The sequence below is a fragment of the Eretmochelys imbricata genome, chromosome 8, assembly GCF_965152235.1.
Source record: "Eretmochelys imbricata isolate rEreImb1 chromosome 8, rEreImb1.hap1, whole genome shotgun sequence".
Classification (NCBI taxonomy): domain Eukaryota; kingdom Metazoa; phylum Chordata; order Testudines; family Cheloniidae; genus Eretmochelys; species Eretmochelys imbricata.
In genome coordinates, this window is record NC_135579.1 from 104,722,512 (window position 1) to 104,746,164 (window position 23,653).

The 23,653-nt window shown below is 49.2% G+C and overlaps 1 protein-coding gene across 4 annotated transcripts; it reads left to right on the forward strand.

Moving 5' to 3' along the window:
* The first annotated feature begins 154 nt into the window (after positions 1-154).
* CCDC159 (coiled-coil domain containing 159) lies at positions 155-18,008 on the forward strand. 4 transcript variants are annotated; one of them, XM_077824068.1, is made up of 12 exons: positions 155-256; positions 2,108-2,198; positions 4,017-4,050; positions 4,515-4,675; positions 5,309-5,390; positions 5,975-6,155; positions 6,323-6,390; positions 7,923-7,999; positions 10,053-10,153; positions 13,291-13,385; positions 14,207-14,341; positions 17,227-18,008. In XM_077824068.1, exons 2-12 carry the CDS (start codon positions 2,133-2,135, stop codon positions 17,361-17,363), a joined length of 1,137 nt encoding a protein of 378 aa, XP_077680194.1. In that variant the 5' UTR covers positions 155-256; positions 2,108-2,132; the 3' UTR covers positions 17,364-18,008. The 4 variants fall into 4 exon arrangements, with proteins under 4 accessions (XP_077680194.1, XP_077680193.1, XP_077680195.1 ...); XM_077824067.1 differs by having other exon boundaries at positions 159-256; positions 2,012-2,198; XM_077824069.1 differs by lacking the exon at positions 155-256 and having other exon boundaries at positions 1,285-2,198; positions 4,020-4,050.
* Positions 18,009-23,653: the final 5,645 nt, after the last annotated feature.

A 23,653-nucleotide genomic window follows, 5' to 3' on the forward strand; every position in this document is an offset into this window, starting at 1 on the left:
GGAGAGGTAGCCCGCTTTTCAGACGCCGCGGGGCACGATGGGATTGTAGGCCGGCCTGCCCGCCATGGCTGCTGGGAAGTGTAGTCCTGAGGCCGTGTCTCTCTGGGCCGGGGGGGCAGGGCGGACTCCATCCCCCAGCAGGCGCCGGGGCAGGGGGGTGCGGTGACGGCGGCTGGGCGCGGTTTGAAACCTCGGAGGGAGCGAGGCAGCCCCCCAAGGGGCGTGGGGGCGTCGGAGCCGCGCGCCTGTGGCACCGGTAGTAGGGACCTCCGCCCCGCGCCTCCCAGCTCGGCCCGAGCCCGGTCTCGCCGCTGGGACCCGAGACCTGCTCGCTAGGCCGCGTTCCCGCTGAGCCCCCCGGGGCCGCCGCTGAGCCCCCCGCCCCGCATCCCCCCGGGGCCCCACGCCCCGCCCCTCCGCCAGGCCCCCCCAACGCCTCCCCTGGCCCCGCCCCGCCGCCAGGCTCCCTGTCCCGCCCCTCCGGCAGGCTCCCCGAGGCCCCCCGCCCCTCTGCCAGGCCCCCCTACGCCTTCCCGGGGCCCCCTGCCCTGCCCCACATCTCCCCGTGGCCCCGCCCCTCCGCCAGACCCCCCCCCCCAACGCGTCTGCCAAGCTCCCTGACACCTCCCCTGGGCCCCTGCCCCACATCCCCCTGGGGCTCCCCACCCCTCTGCCAGGCCCCCCCAATGCCCCCTGGGGCCCCGCCCTGCCACCAGGCCCCCTGGGGCCCCGCCCTGCGTCCCCCCGGGGCCCCGCCCCTCCACCAGGCCCCCCGATGCCTCCCTGGGCCCCCCCCGTCCCCACATCTCCCTGGGGCCCCACCCCTCCGCCAGGCCCCCCAACACCTCCCCGGAGCCCCTGACCCCGCCCCTCTCCTAGGGTCCCGAACACCTCCCCGGAGTTCCCTCTCCTCCGCCAGGCCCCCTAATGCCTCCCCAGGGCCCCCTCTCCCTGCCCATCGGCCAGGCCCCCCACCACCGCCCCAGAGCCCCCTCTCCCAGCCTGTCCGCCGGGCCCCACAACACCTCCCCGGAGGTCTCTCACCCGACCCCTCTGCCAAGCCCCCCAACGCCTCTCTGGAACCTCTGCCCCCCCATTTGCAAGCCCCCCAACACTTCCTCGGAGCTCCCTCACCCTGCCCATCTGCCTGGCCCCCCAACGCCTCCCCGGAACCCCCTCTCCGCCAAGCCCCCCAACACCTCCCCGGAGCCCCCTGACCCCTCTCCTCCACCAGGCCCTCCAACGCCTCCCAGGAGCCCCCTCTCCCCACCCCGTTGCCAGGCCCCCCAACGCCTCCCTGGAGCCCCCTCTCACCCACCCTATGCCAGGCCCCCCAACACCTCACCAGAGAACCCTACCCTGACCCTCCACCACGCTCTCCACTCCACCCCCTTGATACCTCCCATCACCCCACCCATCCACCAGGCCCCTCTGCCAGCCCCTCTGCATGCCTCTCCAGAGCCCCCCACATGCCTCTGCCATACCTCCTCCCCCCAGCACCTCCCCAGACCCTTCTGAGACCTCACACCTCATGGTGGGGGGGCTGACCCACCCCCCACCCAAAACACCCTGAAACTGTCTGGCAGATTTAGCTGGTGGGAGCCCTGGGCTATCCCTACCTCCTTCACCCTTCTTTGAGGACAGGGCATGACCCTGCCCCAGAGTCCGCTTAAGGCTCAGAGAAAGCGGATGGGGTGTATTTTACTGCATCGCCAGCGCTATGGCAGGGTGCTGTGCTTGGCCCTAGGAGATGGTCCGTACGGAAGTCTGCTTCTGCTCTGGGCTCTGCACTGCCCTGTCCCAGTACCAGTGAGCCTCCATCAGGCCTAGTTTATGAAATCCATTTTGGGTGTGAATTATTTAGGAGTCTCAGGATTTCTAGACCCTGCACTTTGCCCTCAGTCCTGTATCCTCCCATTTATTTCTCTTACCATACATGTATATTTATTTTAACTGTAATAGGAGCATAGACTGTATAGGGAGAAAAATCTCTATGCTGGTGGTTTTACAGGTCAATCCAGCTATCTTCACCACGTTGGGCTCTGCTCTATCCCTCAGCTTTATACACCAAGGGCTGATTCTAGGTTACTTTGTCATTGGTAAACAGTTAAAAGCATCTGCCTACCAGCCACATGAACTGGGATACACAGCTCAACTCCATATTGACTGCAACAGACAGCAACGTGGCTAAAATAAAGGCAAGTTCAGCTGCATTGTCATCTCTTTCTTGTGGCTTAGACTCTCACTCCAGGCAAGTCCTATTTAAACAAGTGCTGGATCCCTTGGTTCCTTGAACTATGTTGGTAACGTTGCTGTAGGTGAAGTCACCGGGACTGGTTTCTGTAGCTGCTTTGGCTCGTATTAGGTTTCAGAGTAGCAGCTGTGTTAGTCTGTATCCTCAAAAAGAAAAGGAATAAATTTGTTAGTCTCTAAGTTGTCACAAATACTCCTTTTGGCTAGTATTGTAACTGTTGTAGAGCTCCCTGCCCTCTAGAGACTGGTTGAATGTTGCACATTGATGGTTGGATTCAACTGAAAAATGACTTTCACACAGGTCTTTTTCAGTACTAGACTGGAGGTATCAAGGCTCCAGTGTCCCTAGAAGGGATGAAAATGGAAATGCTTCTGCAAATATTTCAAGGATGTAAATGCTCAGGAGCAGGGAGCGATTCCTCAGGGTGATTCAAGGCCCTAGAAGAGAAAAGGGATGAAATGGGAATGCAACATGGATTGGGCACTGGACTGAGAGGAATCACCTAATTCCTGTATTAATAAGCAACTTCTAGAACTGGATGGGTATCCACTGTTTGCAAACATCACAATTCAGGCCTCTTTGCCAAAATAAAATCCACCTCTGTGTTTACTGCAGATACTTACGGAAATTACGTCCTCAAGGTCCTCTGTGCAGTTTGTTTTTGTCCCTTCAGTGAAGAAAGATTCTCTTGACTTCCCCAAGAAAGTTGGATCTTTTGTTGAGCCAGGATTATTCTGTCAGCCCTGCAGAACCTTTATTATATAACAGTTCAGAGGAAGGTGTGTGCTCTTTTGGATAGATACAAGTGGTTTTCTTTAAAGACCAGCAGATGAATACCTCGGGTTTTGTCAGACCTTCCTGTGATATCCACCCCATAAAAGCGTGGATTGGCATGAAAGGGAGCCAATTTGTGGGTAGTGTGATGTGCAGTTCTGAGATGTATTATTTTATCGTTAGAACCAGGGAAGATGGCTGTGTTATAGAGAAGGCAGCAATAACATTGGGGGAGAGTGGTCTAATGCTTAGAGTGGGGAATTGTGCTTTGGGATTGCTGAGTTCTGTTCCCGCCTCTGCCCCAATTTACTGTTTCGGCAAGCCCCTGAACTAGTCTCTTCCTCAGTTCTCCCCATCTATAAAAATGGGAGATTATGGGCTATAGAGGGTGCTAGAGGTACATGGTTGTTTTAAAGCTACTGGTGCTGTTCCTAATTAATCAGCCATGGGGGAAGGGACCCACTTACACTGCAGTTCAGTCTGGCTAGAGATCATACAGACCTCTAGGAATGCTGTTAGATTTTTCCAAGTTCTGTGACTATCCTTATGTACCTAATATGGTAATTGTTTCACATAATTAAAAACATGTCTTTTGCAAACATTTTTCATAGATTTAAAAGTCAGAAGGGACCACTGTGAAATCTAGTCCGACTTCCTGTATAACACAGACCATAGGACCTCCCTGAATTCATTCCTGTTTCAACTACTTTCCCTTCTGGATTTGCCCCACATACTTCACCCTTCTGTTTCTCTGTTCACTCTTCATCACTGTTGTTGCAATTTAGTTGATTTGAGAAGTCGTCATTGAGAACATGAGGGCATTTCCTAACCTGTCCTCTGGTGTTAACACCCCATCCTCCTTCTATCTGAAGACAGATCCACTGTGGAAAGCCGTGTGAAGCACCCTACCACTCCTTCCTGTGTGTGTAACTTTCCCTGTCCTTTAGTGTCTTTACCACTTAATCTGGTTTCTCTTTCTCTATTACAGCAGCGTCTGAACACAATCAGCATCTCTTCCAAAGGTAACAACCTGTTTGTCTCAAGCATTTCGAAAAGCACTTGCTACCATAGCATTGAGGTTCTATAGGAATATCCATTGCGTTGTACAATCATGTGTTGCTGTGTCTCAAATGGATGATTATTCTTGTCTTTATTTTTGTTTTGTAAAAGCTGTTGATGCCTTGGGGTTAAAATCCAGGCAACTTCTGTACCCATGTAGCAACGCAATGGCCATTTCAAGCCCCTCTTATTGGTTATCTGTACAGCGGTTCCAGGGTGGGCAGACCTGCCTGTTCTAATGACTCCACGTGATTGTATAATTTAAGCAGAAATAAGAAAGAATCTAGTTTCTGCTTTTGAAAACGTCAGTTTGGCCTTTTCTAAGTTCCTTGTCTTGGCACTAGCTGAGGCAAGTCTAACAGTGTGGTAAACAAGTGGGTTCCCTTCCCTGCAGCCCTTGTAACTCCTGTTACTTTTGATCTCTTAGTGGATTTGCTGCTGGACAGAATAAACACTGAGAAGGTTGCATTTGATGAGTCTCTGGCTGGATCTCGGCAACCGTGTCCTACCTGCCTAAGTCTTCCACACTGCAGGATGGCAACAGAGGAGCTTGCAACCATCAGCAGTCAGCTGCATTCGCAAGCTAAGGTAACTCCAGAGTGCCGATGACATTAGCCTCTCTACTAAGGGGAAAGACACAGGTTTCACTAGTGAGCTTAAAATACACACTTCTTACACTGGATGCCCTGGACTGTGGGGATCCTCTGTTTGTCACATGATGGGAAAAGCCTCTCCCTGTTGAGCCAGTGGATATTGCTCTTTGAGACAGCTGGAAAGGTCTCCACATGAAGATTTGAGGTGTTCCTTACACTCTCAAGCAGGGTGATGGGGAGAGAATTGCCTCTGCAGCACCCCCGATTCCTGCCAGCACATGGCTGAAGCTGCAGGGACACTTCACTTGTCCTTTAAAGCAAAGTAACTTCCCAGGATCACTAACTTTCCTTTCCTCTCTGTCAGGTCCCCTGTATCCCTTTGAGCACTGAATCTTCTCCCTGCCCCTGATCACAGCCTTTATCCTTCCAAGAGGAGGGTCATAGGAGATTCCTTGGAAGCCCCTCTATCCTGCTCAGCCGAGTGTGGTTGCTTTTAGAGTCAGTCTTGAGGTGCCCCACAGCATTCCCAGCTTCTGAAACTGAACTGACTTGCACAAGACAACTGAGTTCTTCCCTGCACTCAATTATTTCCGTATGAGACTTGTTCTCATCCTGCTCTTCCCCCCAGGTCATTGAGTCTCTCACCCAGTCAGTAAATCGACTGAAGCAAGAGAAGGAGCTCCAGCAACAGCAGATCCATAATCTGGAAGGTATTGATGAATCACTTGGCTTTGCAGTCATTCTGGGATGTTCAGAGATTGCTCCTCATCTGACTGTTTGGGATCCTGTTGATGAGACAACAGGCTGTGAGTGCAGCGCCCCAATGGGGCACAGTCCAGTTCGCTATTCTGCTGAATACATAGAGCTCAAACCTAGAGTAGAAACCTGGTGTCCCAACTCATAGTCCTTTGCTCTAAGCCTTACAGAATACAACCTTTACATCTGTTGGTACAGATGCTTGTAGGTTGTTGGCTCAGATGTTGGAACTCTTGGTTTACATCTCTCACGGGTTCTACCCAAGAGTATCACTTGTTCAGAGTACGCCATGAAGACCGGACTCCCCTCATGCCCCTGGAGTGTGCTGGCAGAGTGGTGAAGGGAGCTCTGGAACTGGTACCGATTTTGCTGTACCATGTCAGGGGATCAGCAGAGGCCCCCCTGCGTGCTCAGTCCAGTGCCATACATCAGCAGTGAACTGACTTTTGAGACCATTGTACTGTGTATTATTCAACCCCACCCTTCCCATTGCAGGCTGAAGCCTAACCATTTTCTGTTGTTTTGCTTGCTGTTGCAGAGGAGGTTGGTCGATTGCATAACAGCCCTCAGAGTGGCTTGGAGTCCCTGCTGGGGCGGAGAATGGAAGGGCTGAAGAGCGAGCTTCGTAACTTGCGACAGCAAGTGTTTCGCCAGCCGGATGGAGATTGCACCCCGGATCCGTATCCCAGCTCCAGCGTCATGCAGGAGGTGCATGAGAGGTCAGCTCTGGGGCTTTACAGCCGTGTGGGTCATGGGAAATTAAGGCTGTTGCTTCCTTTGTTAATAAATTTGTTAGTCTCTAAGGTGCCACAAGGACTCCTTGTTGTTTTTGCTGCCACTCTGAAACCTTTCCCCAGGGGGTAACCCTCTCTCTCTTTCATTTTAGCAAAAAGCTCCTGTGGCGCGAATATGAGTGTGTGAGGCGAGAGGTGGATCAACTGAAGCACAAGCTCAGTGAGTGTTGCTCTGGACTGCTCCCCATGCGGGTCACTGCCCTGTGGGCCTGACAGGTGACTGGAGTCGGGAGGGAAGCAGCCTGCAGTTGAGAGCATCGTGTTATTTGTTGTCGTGGACAGTTTGCTCAGGAATGGAAGAGATGGGGATGCTGTGGTGAATTGGCAGAGTTGGAGGGGAAGTGTGGGAGCATGCACAGGGCTTGCTAGCTCAGTCAGACTCCCACCAGGGCATTGGCAGAGCTGTGGGAGGGGAACATGCACTGGGTCTCCCAACTCTGTCTGACTCTATGTTGCACTGTGGTGCTTTGAGAGATGGGGTCCATTCAGTGAATGGTTGGTGCATTGCAATACGCTTCTGTATCTGTTTTTCAAACGTCACCCCTGCCCTACCCTTAGAGAGGCAATGGGGGGAGGGAATTGATAATGATACTGACTTCCTTTGTAAAGTGCTGTGAGATCTACTGCTGAAAAGTGCTATGTGCGAGCTGGCTGGCATTGTTATTACTGGGCCTTTCTCAAGGATGCTATGCGATGTCAAGTACCTTGGCTGGGCATAGACCTGAGACACTCCTGGAAATGCCTTGGTCCTAGATTATCAAACTGTGGCTCTACTCTTCAAAGCAACTGTGTAAAAATGACCCCTTCATACTCATGAGCCACCGCTCAGTCAGATTGTCCGTTTATAGCAACTAGGTTTTAACTACTTCACTCCTATTAGCGGTGCAGAGCTGACATAACCATGGGAGAGGGAGCTGGGTTCTATTCTGGCTCATGAATCATAAACAGAATCTCCAATTATGGGCTAAATTCTGTTCTCCCTATGTGGCAGCAGCTTCTGTGGAGGCAGTTAAGTCTTACCTGTAACCAAGGGCAGAATTTGAGGTGCAGAATCTTTGGTAATTACATGAAACAGAAGGAACCTAGCTTGACTCTCAGATGCCAAGCTGAGTTTACTGCAGCAACTCTGTTACCTTCCAGTAAGGCCGAAAGTTCCCAACAAGGATCAGGTCCCCATTGTGCTAGGTGCAGTATAAACACACGGTGAGAGTCAGTCCCGGTCCCAAAGGGCTTATAATCTGAAGAGACAAAACACAGAGTAGGGGAAAGGAATATAACCATCATTTTTACTACTTATAAACTGAGCATGTTGAATATAGTCATTGAATGGCAATAAACAAGGAACCACTAATGTCATTTTCACAGTAGAACTGTACGTAAAAGGCTTCGTGTTGATAACAGCTTCCCCATTTGTGCCTATTATATATCTGTGAAAGCAATAAACCTGGGTATTGTATATGAGTCCCATGGAGATCTGGCAGCTGCTCCTGCTGTTCACATGAGTTCCTCAGTAGAATGTAGCCCTGGCATGAGAGGTGCCCACTGAGCTTTGGAATGTGCCCGGAGGAAAGGGAGTGCCAAGGTGACTATTAAAAATCAGACACAGAACAGAAGTAGATTCTGCTCTGACTCAGCTCTCTGGCCAGAACCAACCCAGTTCACTAGGTAAAGTTACACTGCTTTCCTTCTCAGACCGACAGGAGGAGGATCTAGTCACTCAGATGTCTGAAACTGATGAAATGAAGAGAACTCAAAGTCGATACTGCAAGGTACATAGCTTTACAGGTTCGCCTTCCCCAGGCAAAATCATTACATGCATTTTTAAAGCATGTGATGGTTTGATAACCTGTGGAACTCACTGCTTTGAGATGATAGGAAAATTGTAAGTAAAATTCTTAAAAGAGGGGTTAGGCACATGTATGAATAGCATCTGCAGTGCAAGCAGCTAGAGTAAATGACTGGCTGTTGATCCTTATGCTTCTGGCGTATATTGATCACCAGTTGGGGGCAGAAAGTATATCTTCTCTTTGGATAGTATTGTAAAACTATCCAGGAGATTTATGGGAGTTTTATATCTTCCTCTGAAGGCTGGAGAAAAGATCATGGATTTGATGATCTGTTCCCATATGGCAGAGCTGTTATTTCTCAGGCTTCCTGCGTTAACAGCATCTAAAAGGTTTACTGGTGCTACATTAATCAACACCGGGATATTACTGTGTTTTCCAGTGTGCTTCAGATTTCAGTATTTATTCCTTAGGATAGAACCAACTCCTATTTGCACCTGGAATTATGGGAGGGGTCACTGCAATCCCTGTTTATAAGGGGCCACGTTAATGAAATTAAACACTGAGACTCAGTAGTGAGGCCCAACTGTAGCAATTCTCTTTCCTATATAATTTAAGTGTTTATCAAACAATATTGGCGCGCTCACAGTATTTCTAAGACACCTGTCATATGGGTAGCTAGGTGCCATGTAGAAAACTAAGATCAGTATGGTAACTATTTCCCCTTGTTTTTTCCTAGCAGAACCACCCCCCACGCCCCCTGTTCCTCAGAAGTTCTTGTTAAACCCTGGATTTGTGCTAGAAATGGCCCACCTTGATTATCACACACATTGTAAGGAGAGTGATCACTTTAGATAGCTATTACCAGCAGGAGAGTGGGGTGGGGGGAGAGAAAACCTTTTGTAGTGATAAACACCCATTTTTTCATGGTTTGTGTGTATAAAAAGATCTTCTGTATTTTCCACAGTATGCATCCGATGAAGTGAGCTGTAGCTCACGAAAGCTTATGCTCAAATAAATTGGTTAGTCTCTAAGGTGCCACAAGTCCTCCTGTTCTTTTTAGTATGGTAACAGTCTGCAGAGGATGACTTATTTTTATTTGATATTGATATTGCTGTAGGGCCATTGTGCAAGGTACTGTACAAACACAGTCCATGACCCAAAGAGCTAACAGTATAAGAAGACAAATGATATATGAAAGGTGGGGGGAGAAGAGTATATTCAAAATATATACAAGTGTTCATGTTCGTAAAAAAAAAAAAAAAAAGCCAGCATATATATCTAAGAGTTTCTGACTGTCCCCATCATAGCCATCGGAACTTGCTTGATTTCTTGTAGGCGTCACTGCAGAAGTTGGAGGGATTTGGAACAAAGGTAGTGCCCTTATGGGTCACTTCAGGGAGGGCATTCCCTGCGTAAGGTGTGAAGACATTTGTGATTGAGGCTGGCAGAGCAGAGGGAGAGAAGGGATAATGCAGTGGGAAAGACATGGACAAGTAGGGAGGGGCAGAGTTGTGAAGGGCCTAAAATACATTGGAGCTAATGATCAGACCTGACTATACTTCTCAGCTAGCAGCAGTCCTCTAACCCTTTTAGAAACCACCTGCTGTCTGGCGCCTGTGGATAAGTAGCCCCCATAACCTGCTGCCCAAGAGACTCTGGTGGCACATTCTCAAACTGATTGGTGTTTTTATACATTATGGTTGGCCAAAATGCAGTCTGTGGGCCAAGCATGGACAGCAGAGATCTATAGTGTAGCCCTAATTTCCATTAAGGAGGCTGGGTCAAGGGATACAGATTCCAGTATGCTATACCCCATCTTGATCTGAGCACCCCAAACTGTAAAGGAAAGGTGAAGTGCTCGTTGCCATGGATAGCATGGTTTGTGTCAGCTGTGCTTTCCCCAAGCTGTTCCAGGCCCATGCAGAGAGCAAGTCACACATGCATGTTCTGCTGGGCTCAGCACCGCTGTGTAGACTCAGCAGCTGTCTGTGAGGAGCCCTTTTGGCAGTGACTGACTGTCCCCCCTCATCCACAGATGCTGGAAGATTTGATGAACAGTCACAAAGCTCAATCTGATGACTTGGACAAAGCCAGGTTCGAGACGCGGAGCACCCAGCAGGAGCTCGGCCACATCAAGTAGGGGAAATGTACCTTCCAAGGGTCTTGTGGGGCATATGGCACTGCTGGCAATGTGGGGTGCATTCCTCACCCAGCTGAGCTCAGCACATCAGCTGCAAGTGCAGCTTTTTGTATAGCCGCGGGATATTTCACCACAAACCACGTGGGAATGGCGCAAGTGTGTGCACTGCCGTGTGACCACTCCTCAGTGCCCCTGTGTGAAAGGAGTTGTGGGGAATATCCGCTCAGTTGCTAGTAGGCAGGTGTCCACGTCACAACTAGCACTAATAGACCCTATGCTTGCACCCTCAGAGAAGGCAAAGGTGAATTCCCCTCTTGCTTCTAGACGGGGCCTCTGCAGGTCACGATTGAGGCCTGTTATTGAGGCAGTGTGGAGAAGCCGTCTCTGTACCTGCGTGGTGGATAGAGAACATCCATCGCCAGGGTTGCAATCCAGCACCTTGGCCAATGAGGCATTCCCCCTTTTAGATGCATAAAGTGCCAAACTGCGAGCCCTGGAGGTTCCAGAACATGGGCAGGTCAGTTCAAGCTTACCCACTGCTGGGAGAGGAGCTCCAGCTAGGGGCAGATGGAGAGTTCAGGCTCCATGGTCCATTCAGTCTTTGGTCTCTCTGCTGAGGCAGCTAACAAGGGGACTAGTTGTGATGGTATCTGTTTGTGATGGAGACACGTATACCTTGGGAACTAGACTGATTACCCCAATTCACTTCACACAGGCACAGAGCAGCCATCTAGTGTGAATGACTTCCTGCCGTTCCTATTCTGGGCTGACCCTACGCTGTTGACCTGGAGATGAAAGACTCCATGTCTAATCATGGCACTCCTGTGCCCTCTAGTCCAAGTGCATAGACAGCGTGTAAGCAAGCATGCTCATGTTCCCCCTCCACAAACCCTCTACCATGGGCACTGACTGACTTCTGAAGCTCCTTCTTTGTCACTCACTGAGTGAACCCACTTGGTGCTTTTCAGAAAGTGGTGATTCCCCCCTTTAGTTCTTTCCCTTTCTAGCACCTCAGCAGGAATTCCCTTCTGCCTGGGGCCTCTTCTCTTCAAGAGACGCCTACTTGTGTCCCTTAAACCCCTGCCCTTCCCTGCGTCTCCATGCTCTCCTCTTGCTTTCCTGTGCTATCACGGTCCCACAATGGATCATGCTGAGAAAGGAAACGGACTCTACCTTTTGGCTGTGATCTCCACACAGCTGGCCTTGCATGCTCTGGCCTCTTCCCTGGAGAGGATGGTGATATTAGCATTTCCCCTTCAGTAATCCTTAGCTCTGTGCTACTGTTCCTTTAATTGTGTCCTTGTCTTTCCAACCCAGCTGGCCCAGGGGTATCTGGGGATTCTGTGTGTGCCACTGTCTCTAACCCTCTTTCCCTTGCACCCAGGTGCCACAATGGGATAATGTGTCACAGGACTGCCAAGTACCCCTTCAGCTGGCAGGCAGTGTTCCCTCAATGGTGTGCCCCAGACCTCCCTTCCCAGGGAAGCACTCTATCCATTCATTAACATCAGGCTGATACTGAAGACCTTTGCAATACAGCAGGGCTGGGACTATTTATTAAATATTTGTTCCTGAAAGGTCTTTATTTGAAATACCTGTGTTCTCTAGAGATGTAGCAGGTAAGTCACTGCCAAGCAGTATCGCATAGAGCCATTCATCCTGAAGGATCTCAAACAGTGTGCAGCGTGGTGACACCCACCACTGCAATGCTGTCACTACTGGGATAGCACCTGGTAGGCTCCTTAACAGCCAACAGCAACACTTTACCACAGTTTGGGGCAGGATGTGAAGCATATTTTTTTATCCACCTGAAAATGCATGGGATGGGAGGAGCCTGTGAAGGCAGAGTATAACTACAGTAGAACCTCCACGTTACGGACACCTCGGGAATAGAGGTTATTCGTAACTCTGAACAAAACGTTCTGGTTCTTTCAAAAGTTTACAACTGGACATTGACTTAATACAGCTTTGAAACTTTACTGTGCAGAAGAAAAATGCTGCTTTTAACCATCTTAATTTAAATGAAACAAGCACATAAACAGTTTCCTTAGCTTGTCAAATCTTCTTTCTTTTTTTTAAACTTTCCCTTAATTTTTTTAGTAGTTTACATTTAATGCAGCACTGTACTGTATTTGCTTTTTGGGGGGAGTCTCTGCTGCTGCCTGATTGCATACTTCTGGTTCTAAATGTGGTGTGTGGTTGACTGGTCAGTTTGTAATGCTGATGCTCCTAACTGAGGTTCTGCTGCATTGCAAATAGAATTAAGCTGGGACACTGGAGATGCATGCATGGCCTCTGCAGGGATGAGCCCTTCACATCACTCGGCAGTGCCCCCATCTGATGGGCACATGTAGCACTGGCTGGCTCTGCAAGGAGCTGTGTCCAGGTCTCTCCTGGTGATTCTGGGCCTTTGAGGGAGATTGATGAGGAATGATACTAAAAACATTAGGCATTCCCTAGTGCTTTCCAGCCAAGGATCTCAAAGCCCTTTTCAGACACAATTCATTCTCACAACCTTCCTCTCCATCACCCCAGCAAAGTGCATGTGATGATGTTATCCCTCACGTTACCGATGAGGAAAGGAACAGTACTAGAGCTGGGATTGGAACCCAGGTGTCCTGACTTCTTGTTCTCTCTTCTGGTACCCCTGTTAATCGCTTATATTCACCCCTACCCCCCAAAATCCATAAATAACCATTAGTGTTCTTAGTGGAAAATATCTGTGAAAACATTCATGGTCCAGCATGGCTCTGTTATTAGAATCTCCTTGATGAATTTGTTCTGACATCAGAAACCAAACTTGCCTCCTGTACTATAATAACCCACTGTGGAGGATGTTCTGTTAACTCAGTGAGTCATCTCCAATAATGAGATTTAATTGCAGTTCTCCTGTAATTAAATATTGATTCTCTTTCCCTTCCCTTTCTGTAGAAGCCTCAGGTCTCCATGCCCCACACCCCCCATGCCCCACACCCCACATACAAGAGTTGCTTAGCAGAGCTGAATCTACCTTGAACCATGAGTTTACCAAAATCCCACATTGCAGAAAATCCAAAGAATGAATTTTGTGTCTCTCCTGGCAGCTGTTTCTGTCCCTGGAGCTAATCAGTGGTGTTGGTTTTGTTTCAATCAGATCCACGGTCACTGACCTGAAAGGCCAAATGAAAAATCTGCCCTTGGAAGAGAAGTCATACACTAAGCCTGTAGGAAAGGAAAGTGCTCATGGGAGTAAGTGATGCTAGTCCTCTTGGGTAGAGCTGGTTGGGAATTTTCTGACAAAATAGAGTTTTGTTGGCAAATGCTGGTTTGTTGAACCTGAAATGTTTTTTGGAGACATTCTTGGGTTTGACAGACTTTCATCAAATCACAGCAGGGTTCCAATAGAAACCTGCCTGGTTTGCTGGTGGGCTCCTGAGGAGCCCAGGGCTTCCAGGGTCTGTGGCCCTGGGGTAGCCCCACCATGTGGACTGCCTGGGGGCCAGGGAGCAAGGGGCTTCCCGGGTCCGTGACTCTGGGCAGCCATGCCCTGTAAGGGATTCCAGGCTCCCTGCCTGAAAGCCTCCGAAGTCCTGGCTCTAACTAGGGCTCGGCTCCCTGGCTTGCAGCAGAGAGCCTGGAAGTCCTGAGAATTCTAGTAATGTCGCTTTATTGGACTCCCTCTCCAGATAAACTACTTCTTGCCCTTGGGACGTGATTATGGTTGGGGATAGTCAGGAATCTGGCTGGCTTCTCCGTTTCCTTCATCTCACCTATGATCCTGCTTGGTTTGTCTTTAATCATGGAGTCAGAGATGGGAGAGTTCAGTGCAGTGCATTGCCTTCAGTGCGTGTTCAGCATGTGTCCAGTGCACTTCCAGTCTCGATTTACATGATTCAGGGCCTGGTTCTCTATCCCTTTCTTCGTTATTTACACCAGTGCAGAGTAGGAATACGATGCTATGAAACCAGAATGGTTGTATTGCCTATGAAGATAGTGAGGAATCCGGCCTATGGTCTTTAACCTTGAGCTCAGCTCTCAGCTTATCCTGCTTGTTTGTGTGTTTCTCTTAGTGGAAAGCAATGATTTGTTGAGAGAAGAGGAGATATTTTCTTCCTCCCTGAGTGATGATTCTGCCTCTGAGCTCAGTCTCACAGATGTCAGCTCGGATGAGCTCTCTAGTGCCACAGAGATTAAGGAGCCTGAAGGTAAGAGAAGTATGGCTGGCTTAGGAGCCCTTGATACCCTAAGAATATAGTTTTCAGTGGGAACGTGGATGTGTGACTGCCTTGGGGGGAGAGGGGAATCTCTTTTTACATCCAGTCCCTATTTTGTGTCCCTAAAAGTGTTTCAGTATTTGTAATGGCTATACTAAGGTCAGACTCACAACTTGACAAGAGCCCGAAGGCCGTACCCAAATTAGGTGTATGTATTTGGCATCTAAATATGGGAGGCAGCATGATCTAATGGTCAGAGCATTGGACTGGGAGTCAGACTTCTTGATTCTAATCCCAGCTCTCCACTTGCTAACAGATTTACTTTCCAGGGCTCCTTGTCCATCTGTTGTCAGGCCTAATCAGGTGGAAGGTGCTGTGTAAACAGAAGTATTATTTTGCATAAACTAGAGCATCCTGCAGCCTCTCACATCTGTACTATTGAGTGGCAGTCCTGAGGAGGGAGGGACCTTATCTTCTAGTATGCAGTGACCCAGAGGCTTTCCTTTGCATGTTGGTGTCTAGTCTGTCCAAGTTGTGTACTAAAGATTGAGACAGTTTGTAGTCTGCATTGTAGAACTTCACTTTCCCCCCTGTACCAAAGCATTGGGGGGAGGGATAGCTCAGTGGTTTGAGCATTGGCCTGCTAAACCCAGGGTTGTGAGTTCAATCCTTGAGGGGGCCATTTGGGATCGGGGGGGCAAAAATTGGGGATTGGTCCTGCTTTGAGCAGGGGGTTGGACTAGATGACCTCCTGAGGTCCCTTCCAACCCTGATATTCTATGATTCTATGATCTTATGCTGCTTTCTTCTGTAATCTGATATGGGCAGTCTAGAATGCTGGTTGTGATGATTTGGGGGCTCCATCTACACAGCTTATGAATTGATTACAGTTGTGAAGTTGTTAAGAAATGTTTGTATCATGGGATGCCTTTATGTATATATGGTATCCGCTATGCTTGTGTCAGGTCTTTCCAGACTACAGACAGGGGTGGGTGGCTAGAATTTAATGGCTGCCTATCCAGCTGGAAACACCTGAATGAAAATGGGTTAGTTGAGGCCAGAAGATATTTTCCCCAATTTGTCTGCAGGGAGTGGGGGAAGTGGAGAGAGTGGAAAGGATGAAGACAAAAGTGAGAACGGGGGAGTTTAAACAGCCCCTGAAAGCCACATGGGGGGTTTTGGGCAGGAGAGGGTAAGGAGATAGAACAGCCAGGGTCAGAGAGGTGAGGTGGGGTGGGGAGAGAAGGCTCCATGTTTCAGAACACAAGCTAGGCACTGCAGCAGAAGGACCCTGGATGTCCCCAGAGGACTCTGATCCTAGCCCAAAGAAAGCTGTCTAGTAGTGAGGAAACTGAGGCAGGGAAATGCAAATAGGGTTTATTGTTTGTATTGATCTGTGTATTTCTTGTGCAGTTAAGTAACAAGCTGTGCTATTAGAGTCCTTTGCAAAGTGTCTGTGCACTGCATGTTGCTCCTAACACATGCCCCTTGAAGTAAATGAGACCCAGAACACCCCACAGCTGGTGTTCTGGGAGAGGAAAGGTTTCAGCTGAGGGGGGTTGGAGGAGGAAGAAAACCCTGAGTGGCCACCACTGTTTCCCAGGGGCTGGGCAATGGGCTGCATAATCACAGCTCCCAGGATCATGTGGTAGACAGTGGGTCTGCGCCCTGAGCGTGAGCCTAGAAGCCCCAAGATAGGGACAGTACATGGGTTCTCTTTAGACATTGGAGGCTTACAAAAGTCTGGTGAGTGGCCAAGAGGGGCGCTTGACTGGGCCTGTGACACTGGCCTCCAAAGCACTTCGATCATGGTTCAACTGTGGTGCCCTATGGTGTCCGTTGTTTGAGCGTCCCTTCCAGCCTTGTTTCAGGGTAACATTAAGCTGCAATATGAGGGCCAGTTCTAATACTACCAATAATAATTATACTGAGCATTCCCCAGGGGTGCCAGGAGGTCAGTTTGTAATGTCACTCCATGTTTGGTTTGGTGCTGACACTCAGCCAATGAGGTTAGGAAGGTGAAAATCACCGATTTTTGAAAGGCTCATCTTCCACACTATATATCCCTTTGGATTTCAGCTTTGTTTCAGGATGTTAAAGACCCTTGGGTTTGCATTAACACTTAGCCTCGGGGGAATTCCCAGCTCCAGGAACAAAGGGGTTAATGTTCTTTTAAAGGAAATTCATGCCCTACTTCAGTAAGATGCTTAAGATTCTCGTGAATGGGGGCTTTAAGGTACATGGAATTGCCTTGAGTTCTGTTTTTTCTAGGTACAAATCCCGCTGAGTCAGTCTTTACTAGTAAAGCTGCTACAGTTAGCTGCTTTGCAGATGCAGTTGTAACATGTCCAGTTGTTAGGATGTTCCCTAAGCAATCTCCCCAGGACATATCAAGGGGTTAAATTCCCTTCTCCAATATTACTTGCAGGCACATGCCAGGGCCTGAGTTTAACATTTGATCAGCAAAGCCCTGTGTCAGATAACATGCATAATTTCATAAGAGGAAGCTAGTTATCCTATATTATTGGTAGTAAATATTGATATCCTAGTAGCACCCAGAGGCCAGGGTCGGGATTATAGTAGGGGTGCCCAAAGGCTGCTAAGAGGCAGGGGCCATGATTAAAAAATATATGCCAATACAGATTAGTCAAACCCACATTGTCAATGTGTTTTCTTGTATTTGTATTTGCCTGAGTAGATGATGAATTGGCATTGCTTCGAATTCATTGGTGACTCCGAACCAGCGGCAGATCAGCTTTGTCCTCACTCTGCAGTTACAGGGAGGTCGTGATCAGGGGCCATTTTTCTCGGTTGATAATGAGGACTTGAGCCTCAGAGTTCAGAGTATGGCTAACTCCTCTGAAATGTGTCTGTAGGATCCAAAGAACTCTCCACCCCAAGCCTGGAGCTGGAGGACAGCACCCCCAAGGAGGAGGATGGAAGCATGTCGGATGAGGACCTCAGCAGTGACCTGTTTGACAGTCTGCCTGAACTTAATCTGAGTGATCTTTAATGCTTAGCCAAAGAAAGCCCCCCTCTGTCAAATAAGAAAAATTAAAGATGGAAAGGGAATTGGCATCTCAAAATGGACAGGCTCCTCTTCTGAACTGTCAGCCACTTGGGCGACTGGGGGTGGAGGGGTGTTGCAGTGGCCCAAAGTGATCCCTTTGCGGGGAGACGGGCTCTGCACAGCCTGGTATCAGGCAATCAGCACCTCCACTGACTTTGACTTTCAAGTACTCCAGAAGAAACCGATTCGGCTGTGTATTCCTGAGCTTCAGGTTGTAAGATTTGTTCTAATTCTGTTAGCTCAAGTGCTGGGCACATATATGGAGACCTGCTCTACCCTCTCTGCATGGGTGGGGAACAGAGCCCTAGTCGGTGATCATAAATTTACTTAGATAAGGGCCAAGAAGCCTCTAAGTGGCAGCTGAGTTTGCCAGGTGCTGGTAAATCCCTTCCCACTCAGGTAATTGAAGTGATTTAAAAAGCTCCATTCTTGGAACAGTGTTTTCATGTCAATCATACAGGGAAAATTGCTTTAATACAGGAGACGACAGCCGAAATGGAGAGAGGCTGCGGCCTAAAATCCTGCAATTCCCATTCTTCAGGCCTTGCACGTCTCGGGTGTTTTAAATAAAGTTTTCCTAAGTAATTACTCTGATTTTACACGAGTTACTTTATAGCAGGGAGCGGGGGAGGACAAGGGGAAGGAAGGGTGTGTGTTAGGTGAGAGTCAGTGTGCTTGACAGTCCAAGTCCAAGTTAGTGAGCGAGAGGAGGAGCCTAAGGGGCTGTGAAACAGGAGGGATGCAGAGATGCCACTAGCCTTTCCTTGCCTCCTGCCCTTCCCCAAGTTACCAGTGTTGCTCATCCTGCAAAGTGGGTAGCAAAGGGAGGTGGTCCCAATTCGGGGGAGGTGTTTAGTGCAGTGTGGCAGAGCTCAGTGTTTGAACAGCCAAGGAAATAAATAGCCTGTTAATGAAATTCATTGTTGGTGCTAAACTGGGAATAGCAGCAGCCAGGTGAGTCATCGAGGAGAAACAGAGCAGAGACACAGGCAGAAAGTGCTCCCGCGTCAGTTAGTTCGTATACTTGGGGAAGCGTAACCACAGTTCCCACCCTGGAAGGGCCAGGAAAGCTGGGCAGCGGTGACCCTGCTAGAGACCTATTGTGGTGAGAGTGGATGCCATGTTTAGCATGATCTTGCAACAGTGGATGGCTGCCAGAAAGGCTGGTGCAGGATGTGAGTGGTCCCTCTCTAAGTGACTCTGGTATGACCCCAGTCACCAGACTGGAGTCAGTGCTAGACATCTCCTTACCAGAACTTTATTCCCAACCTGGTAGGAGGTCAGAGAGGAGCAACGGAAATGAAAAGGGGCTGCGGGGACTGACGGAGAAGCAGAGGTTAGCTCTGCGAATGAGGCAGGGCTTGGCTGAGTGACGACGGGTGGGGGGGGTGGAAAGGCAGGAATTACTTCAGGCACTAATACAATGTGCCTCTCACGGTGGTAGCTACATCTACTTTAGAGATTAGGCTGAGAGCAGTCAGCTTCTCCTAAATGGGGAGCAGCTGCTTCCTAACTGCCCAGGACCCAGCTCTGCGTCCTTGGGGAGGACCCCAGGGAGTGAATGGCAGCTACTAGATTCTGGTTGGGATACCAGAGGCTGCCTGGATGGAGGTGAGCCTGGTTGGGACTTGCTGCTGTCTCATGGCCCTGGATTCTAGAAACTAAAACTGGACAAGACCCTACGGAACGATCGTGCATTGCCCAGCACCTGGGCTGGATGGTCTCAGAGCTGGCCTACAACTAGGCTGCCTGAAAAACGAATGGGGTGGTTTTCCCTGAAAGCTCTGCACAGTCCCTTTGGGAAGATGCCTGATTCCCCTTCCCTTCCACCGAAGCAGGTGCAGACAGTGTTGTACGGGTCTCTAGTATTTACACCTATGGAGCTCACAATGCTTTACAAAGGCAGGCAAGCATTTTCAGCCCCCTTTTACAGATGGGGAAACCAAGGTACGGAGCAGTTTACTAGTGAGTTGGGGCAGCGCTATGATTAGAACCTAGGAGCCCTGCACTAATTTCAATTGTCTATAGCTGCGTCCGATAAAATACTTCTTAACGAGTTGCTGAGTCACACTAATGGCTTAAAACTGACTGAGGGATGCATTCCAGAGTGTGCGAGCCTTGTCTTGTTCCATGCCCAGCCTGTAATTTAGCATCTGGAGTTTTTGTGGTGCTGACACAACAGGTTGTTAAGAACACATCAAATAGGGCTGATGGCTCTCGTCTCCCTTCAGCTCCGGGGAAAGCCTGTGTGAACGGGGACACTCGCTCTTGCCTGCCAGAACTGCACGGGGCAACCAGCGTGTCCAATTTCAGGGGAAAAGTGCTTCAAAAGAAGAGAGGATTAAAAGCGGGGGAGGGGGAAATTAGCCTGTGGGAGATTAAGTCAACAGATGTTGCATTACAGTTGACAGTATTGGTAAATGGCCAGTCCTGCAAGAAAATATTAATTCTGGGCAGTTTCTAACAGGGAGACCTGGTTTACAGCTGCAGGAAGTACAGGGTAACTTATTTACTTCTTCCTTTACCTGAGCTGGGCTGGATCTAACTGCAAGTTCAGAGGAACTGGGAGCTCTGCAGAAAGTGTCTTTAATCCCTTATGGCTGTGACTGCCATTGCATCTGTGATCAACACCGTGCTGGATTTGTGATTGAGGGGGCTACTATGTGAGGAAATGATTACAGATGAAATGAGGCTAAAAATTGTTAACTACTTCCGTGCGTGTGTGTGTGTGAAACAGCTGCTAGCCCAGGGCCCTGTCTGTGCTCAGATCAGAACGGTGCTGACCCCCATCTTATTTAAACATGGTTATTTCTAGTAAGGGCCTATTGATATTGCAAAATCAACCTTGACAGGAGACCTGATCGCAATCTGGGTGTCACAACCAACATTAAACAGGATTCCTGTTGTACAATGAACAGAACTAAGTGCTTGAACCATCTTCTCAGATCATTCTAAAGTCAGCTGCCAGACCTGGCTGATTCTTGTAGCCAAGGTGGGAGCTAGCATGCCCTCCTCAGCAAAGTGGCAGGGCAGCAGGACTCGTCACTTAAATGCAGGAGACCCAAGAGGGCAGCGCTAGCATAATTGGCTCACAGGATTCTCAATGCAACAACAACAACAAAAAATCCATTCCCATTGATCAGGATCTGTGAGCATTAACGGTCTAACCCTGAATGCAGCACATAAGAGTTGGGGCCTGGGGCTGATAAGGCCCATTGTTAGGCCATTGCATTTCTCCATCTTTGTTTTAAGCGTTGGCACCCGGTCACTTGCTGGAAAATCAGCCTGGTCACTGGTTTAGTCCTTTTACAGATTATAAACAAATGATTCCTTCTCTGTTTTACAGGGGATGTGGGGAAGAGCAACCCTCTTAGTCCGTGCTGCAACTGATCAGAGTTATGTCAATTACATGGGGAAACACTGACACAGGTTGGGCAATCTTTTTTTCCTGAACCCACATTTGTAGAGGGTTCAGGAAAAGGGAACAGTATAGTGCTGCTGTCCCCAGATTTCCCTTTGGGCTTATATGAAATAGTGCTGGGAATTCTCCATGCTCAAGGGAAAAACTCTATAGAGTAAGAGCCCAGAGCTAATGGCATGGTTAAAAAGTCCTGCATTTCACACACATTCATAGGACCGAACAACAAAAGGAAAGTTCCCTACTTTGCCTCTCAATCTGGTTTGAGCTCCTGCTCCCTGAAACAGCAGTGCATGGTAAATAGGGCAGAAACGCTTTTATAGTTTCGACCCTCAGCATTGATCTGTGGCTGTGGCTCACAGGAGGAAGACTCTGTATTTGTGACACTTGCTCACAGGACAATACAAAGAAGAGGTTACTCACTTTGTGTAGTAACTGCAGTTCTTTGAGATGTGTGTCCCTGTGGGAGCTCCACTTAAGGTGTGCATGGGCCTCAAGTCCTTGATCGGAGATTTGTCATCGGCAGTGTCCATTTGCCCCCCGCCCCACACACACACTCTGTACAGCGTCACCCCAAGGGTACATAGCGCTGTACAGGCGAACTGCCCTCAGTTCCTTCTCTAGCCAAACGTCCAACAAAGGGCAGTCCAAAGCAGAGGGGACGGAGGGCAGTTAGTGGAGCACCCATAGGGGAGACCTCTTGAAGAACCACAGTTACTGCACAAGATGAGTAACCTCTTCTTTGAGTCGTGTCCCTGTGCGTCCTCCACTTTCAGGTGACTCCTGAGCAGTGTCCCCCACAGGGAGGAGAGAACTTTGGAACGGAGTCCCAGACTGAAGACAGTACACCGGTACCAAGCGTCGCATCGGAGCTGATGGCATGGACTGAGGCATAATGTTTAGCAAGAGGATGCACTGTGGCTCGCGTAGCCGGCCTGCATATCTCCAAGACTGGCATGCTGTTGAAGCTGTGGCAGCTGCGTGCGATCTGGAAGAGCGTGTTGTTATCTGGGGTGGGGGTAGAGCATCGTCTGCGTCGCAGCAAGCGATGATCCACCCGGAGATCCGCTTCCAAAGTCTCTCTGCAGAGATCGTGGACCCATGGATCTCTCTGTGGTGCAGACAAACAGTGTAGATGATTTCTGAAATTGCTTGGTCCTATCTAGATAAAAGGCCAATGCCCATCTACCACCTAAAGTATGACAGGAGGTTTCACGCTGAGATTTATGTGATTTAGGTGTAAGCAGAGTCAGGGTGGGCTCCACCCTGACATCTGGTGGTGAGGTGTGGCAAGTTGTGGAAAAGAACTTCAGGGGCTGATCTCATTTGCATAGGCACACCCACCCCGCCTAGAATGAGGCCATAGCTGCCCAAATGGTCACTTTGGCTGCTGTGGGATCCCCAGTGTCTCTGTCATTGGGGCAGGAAGAATAAATTGTTATTACCCTGATTATGGGAACTGTGCTGGGAACTGTACTCGGCCTTTTGTTATGATGGAGGGACTCACCATCAACTAAGTATCACTCACTAGGCAAGGGTCATGGGTTCCAAAGCTCTGTGAATTGAGAGAGGCTGGGAACAAGTATTAATACTTGATGGCAAGGGCCCCTTGGTGAGGGCCTTACATGCTAATTGCACTTTTTCTTCTCTCCACTGTGGAATATCAGAGCTAATTTTGATTCCATTAGGAGTCTAGTTACAGGTTGCTGAGCTCACTTTGGGCTGACAGTGCACCAGCACTGAGGCTCCCCTACTACAAGCTGAATTCACCAAAGAGCTGAACTGACTAGGAGCTGAAATCAATGAGTGTTATGTTAAGTAGTGGGGGAGCCTGAAGATATATGCAAAAAGAAAAGGAGTACTTGTGGCACCTTAGAGACGAACCAATTTATTTGAGCATAAGCTTTTGTGAGCTACAGCTCACTTCATCAGATGCATACTGTGGAAACTGCAGAAGACATTATATACACACAGACCATGAAACAATACCTCCTCCCACCCCACTCTCCTGCTGGTAATAGCTTATCTAAAGTGATCACTCTCCTTACAATGTGTATGATAATCAAGTTGGGCCATTTCCAGCACAAATCCAGGTTTTCTCACCCCATGAGTTTGTGGGGGGGGGCAGAGGGTGAGAAAACCTGGATTTGTGCTGGAAATGGCCCAACTTGATTATCATACACATTGTAAGGAGAGTGATCACTTTAGATAAGCTATTACCAGCAGGAGAGTGGGGTGGGAGGAGGTATTGTTTCATGGTCTGTGTGTATATAATGTCTTCTGCAGTTTGGTTAGTCTCTAAGGTGCCACAAGTACTCCTTTTCTTTTTGCGAATACAGACTAACACGGCTGTTACTCTGAAACCTGAAGATATATGGTGGAGCAGTTTGCAGGACGGCTGGAGTGCCTTGTGGACAGGCTGGTGGAGCCGTTTGTGGGACGGCGGGAGCTGCTTGTGGGACGTGGAGCAGAGCAGTTCGTGGACCGGCTGGTGGAGCAGTTTGTGGGACGGCGGGAGCTGCTGGTGGGCAGCGGAGCGAAGCCGAGCGAAGCAGTTTGTGGGGTGGCTGGTGGAGCTGAGCGAAGGCCTATGGAGCTGTGGGGTGGTCAGCTTCAGATCATGTAAGGTGCCCCTTACCTCTCTCCCCCCCCCCATCTCCACTGAGGTTGGGAGGTAAAGCTCTGCAGATAAACTTTCGAACTCTGGGGCTCCCCTGACCAGGGAAAGAGACTTTTGGGTCATTGGACTTTTGGGACTTTGGGTGATTTGGGGTTGCTGGACTCAAGAACCAAAGGGAAAGAACATGCCGCAATT

Coding starts and splice junctions, on each gene's coding strand:
- CCDC159 (XM_077824068.1), top strand. CDS start 2,133: ATGAACTGGGATACACAGCTCAACTCCATATTGACTGCAACAGACAGC. Junction 4,676..5,308: donor AGCTGCATTCGCAAGCTAAG/GTAACTCCAGAG, acceptor TCTTCCCCCCAG/GTCATTGAGTCTCTCACCCA. Junction 8,000..10,052: donor CTCAAAGTCGATACTGCAAG/GTACATAGCTTT, acceptor CCTCATCCACAG/ATGCTGGAAGATTTGATGAA.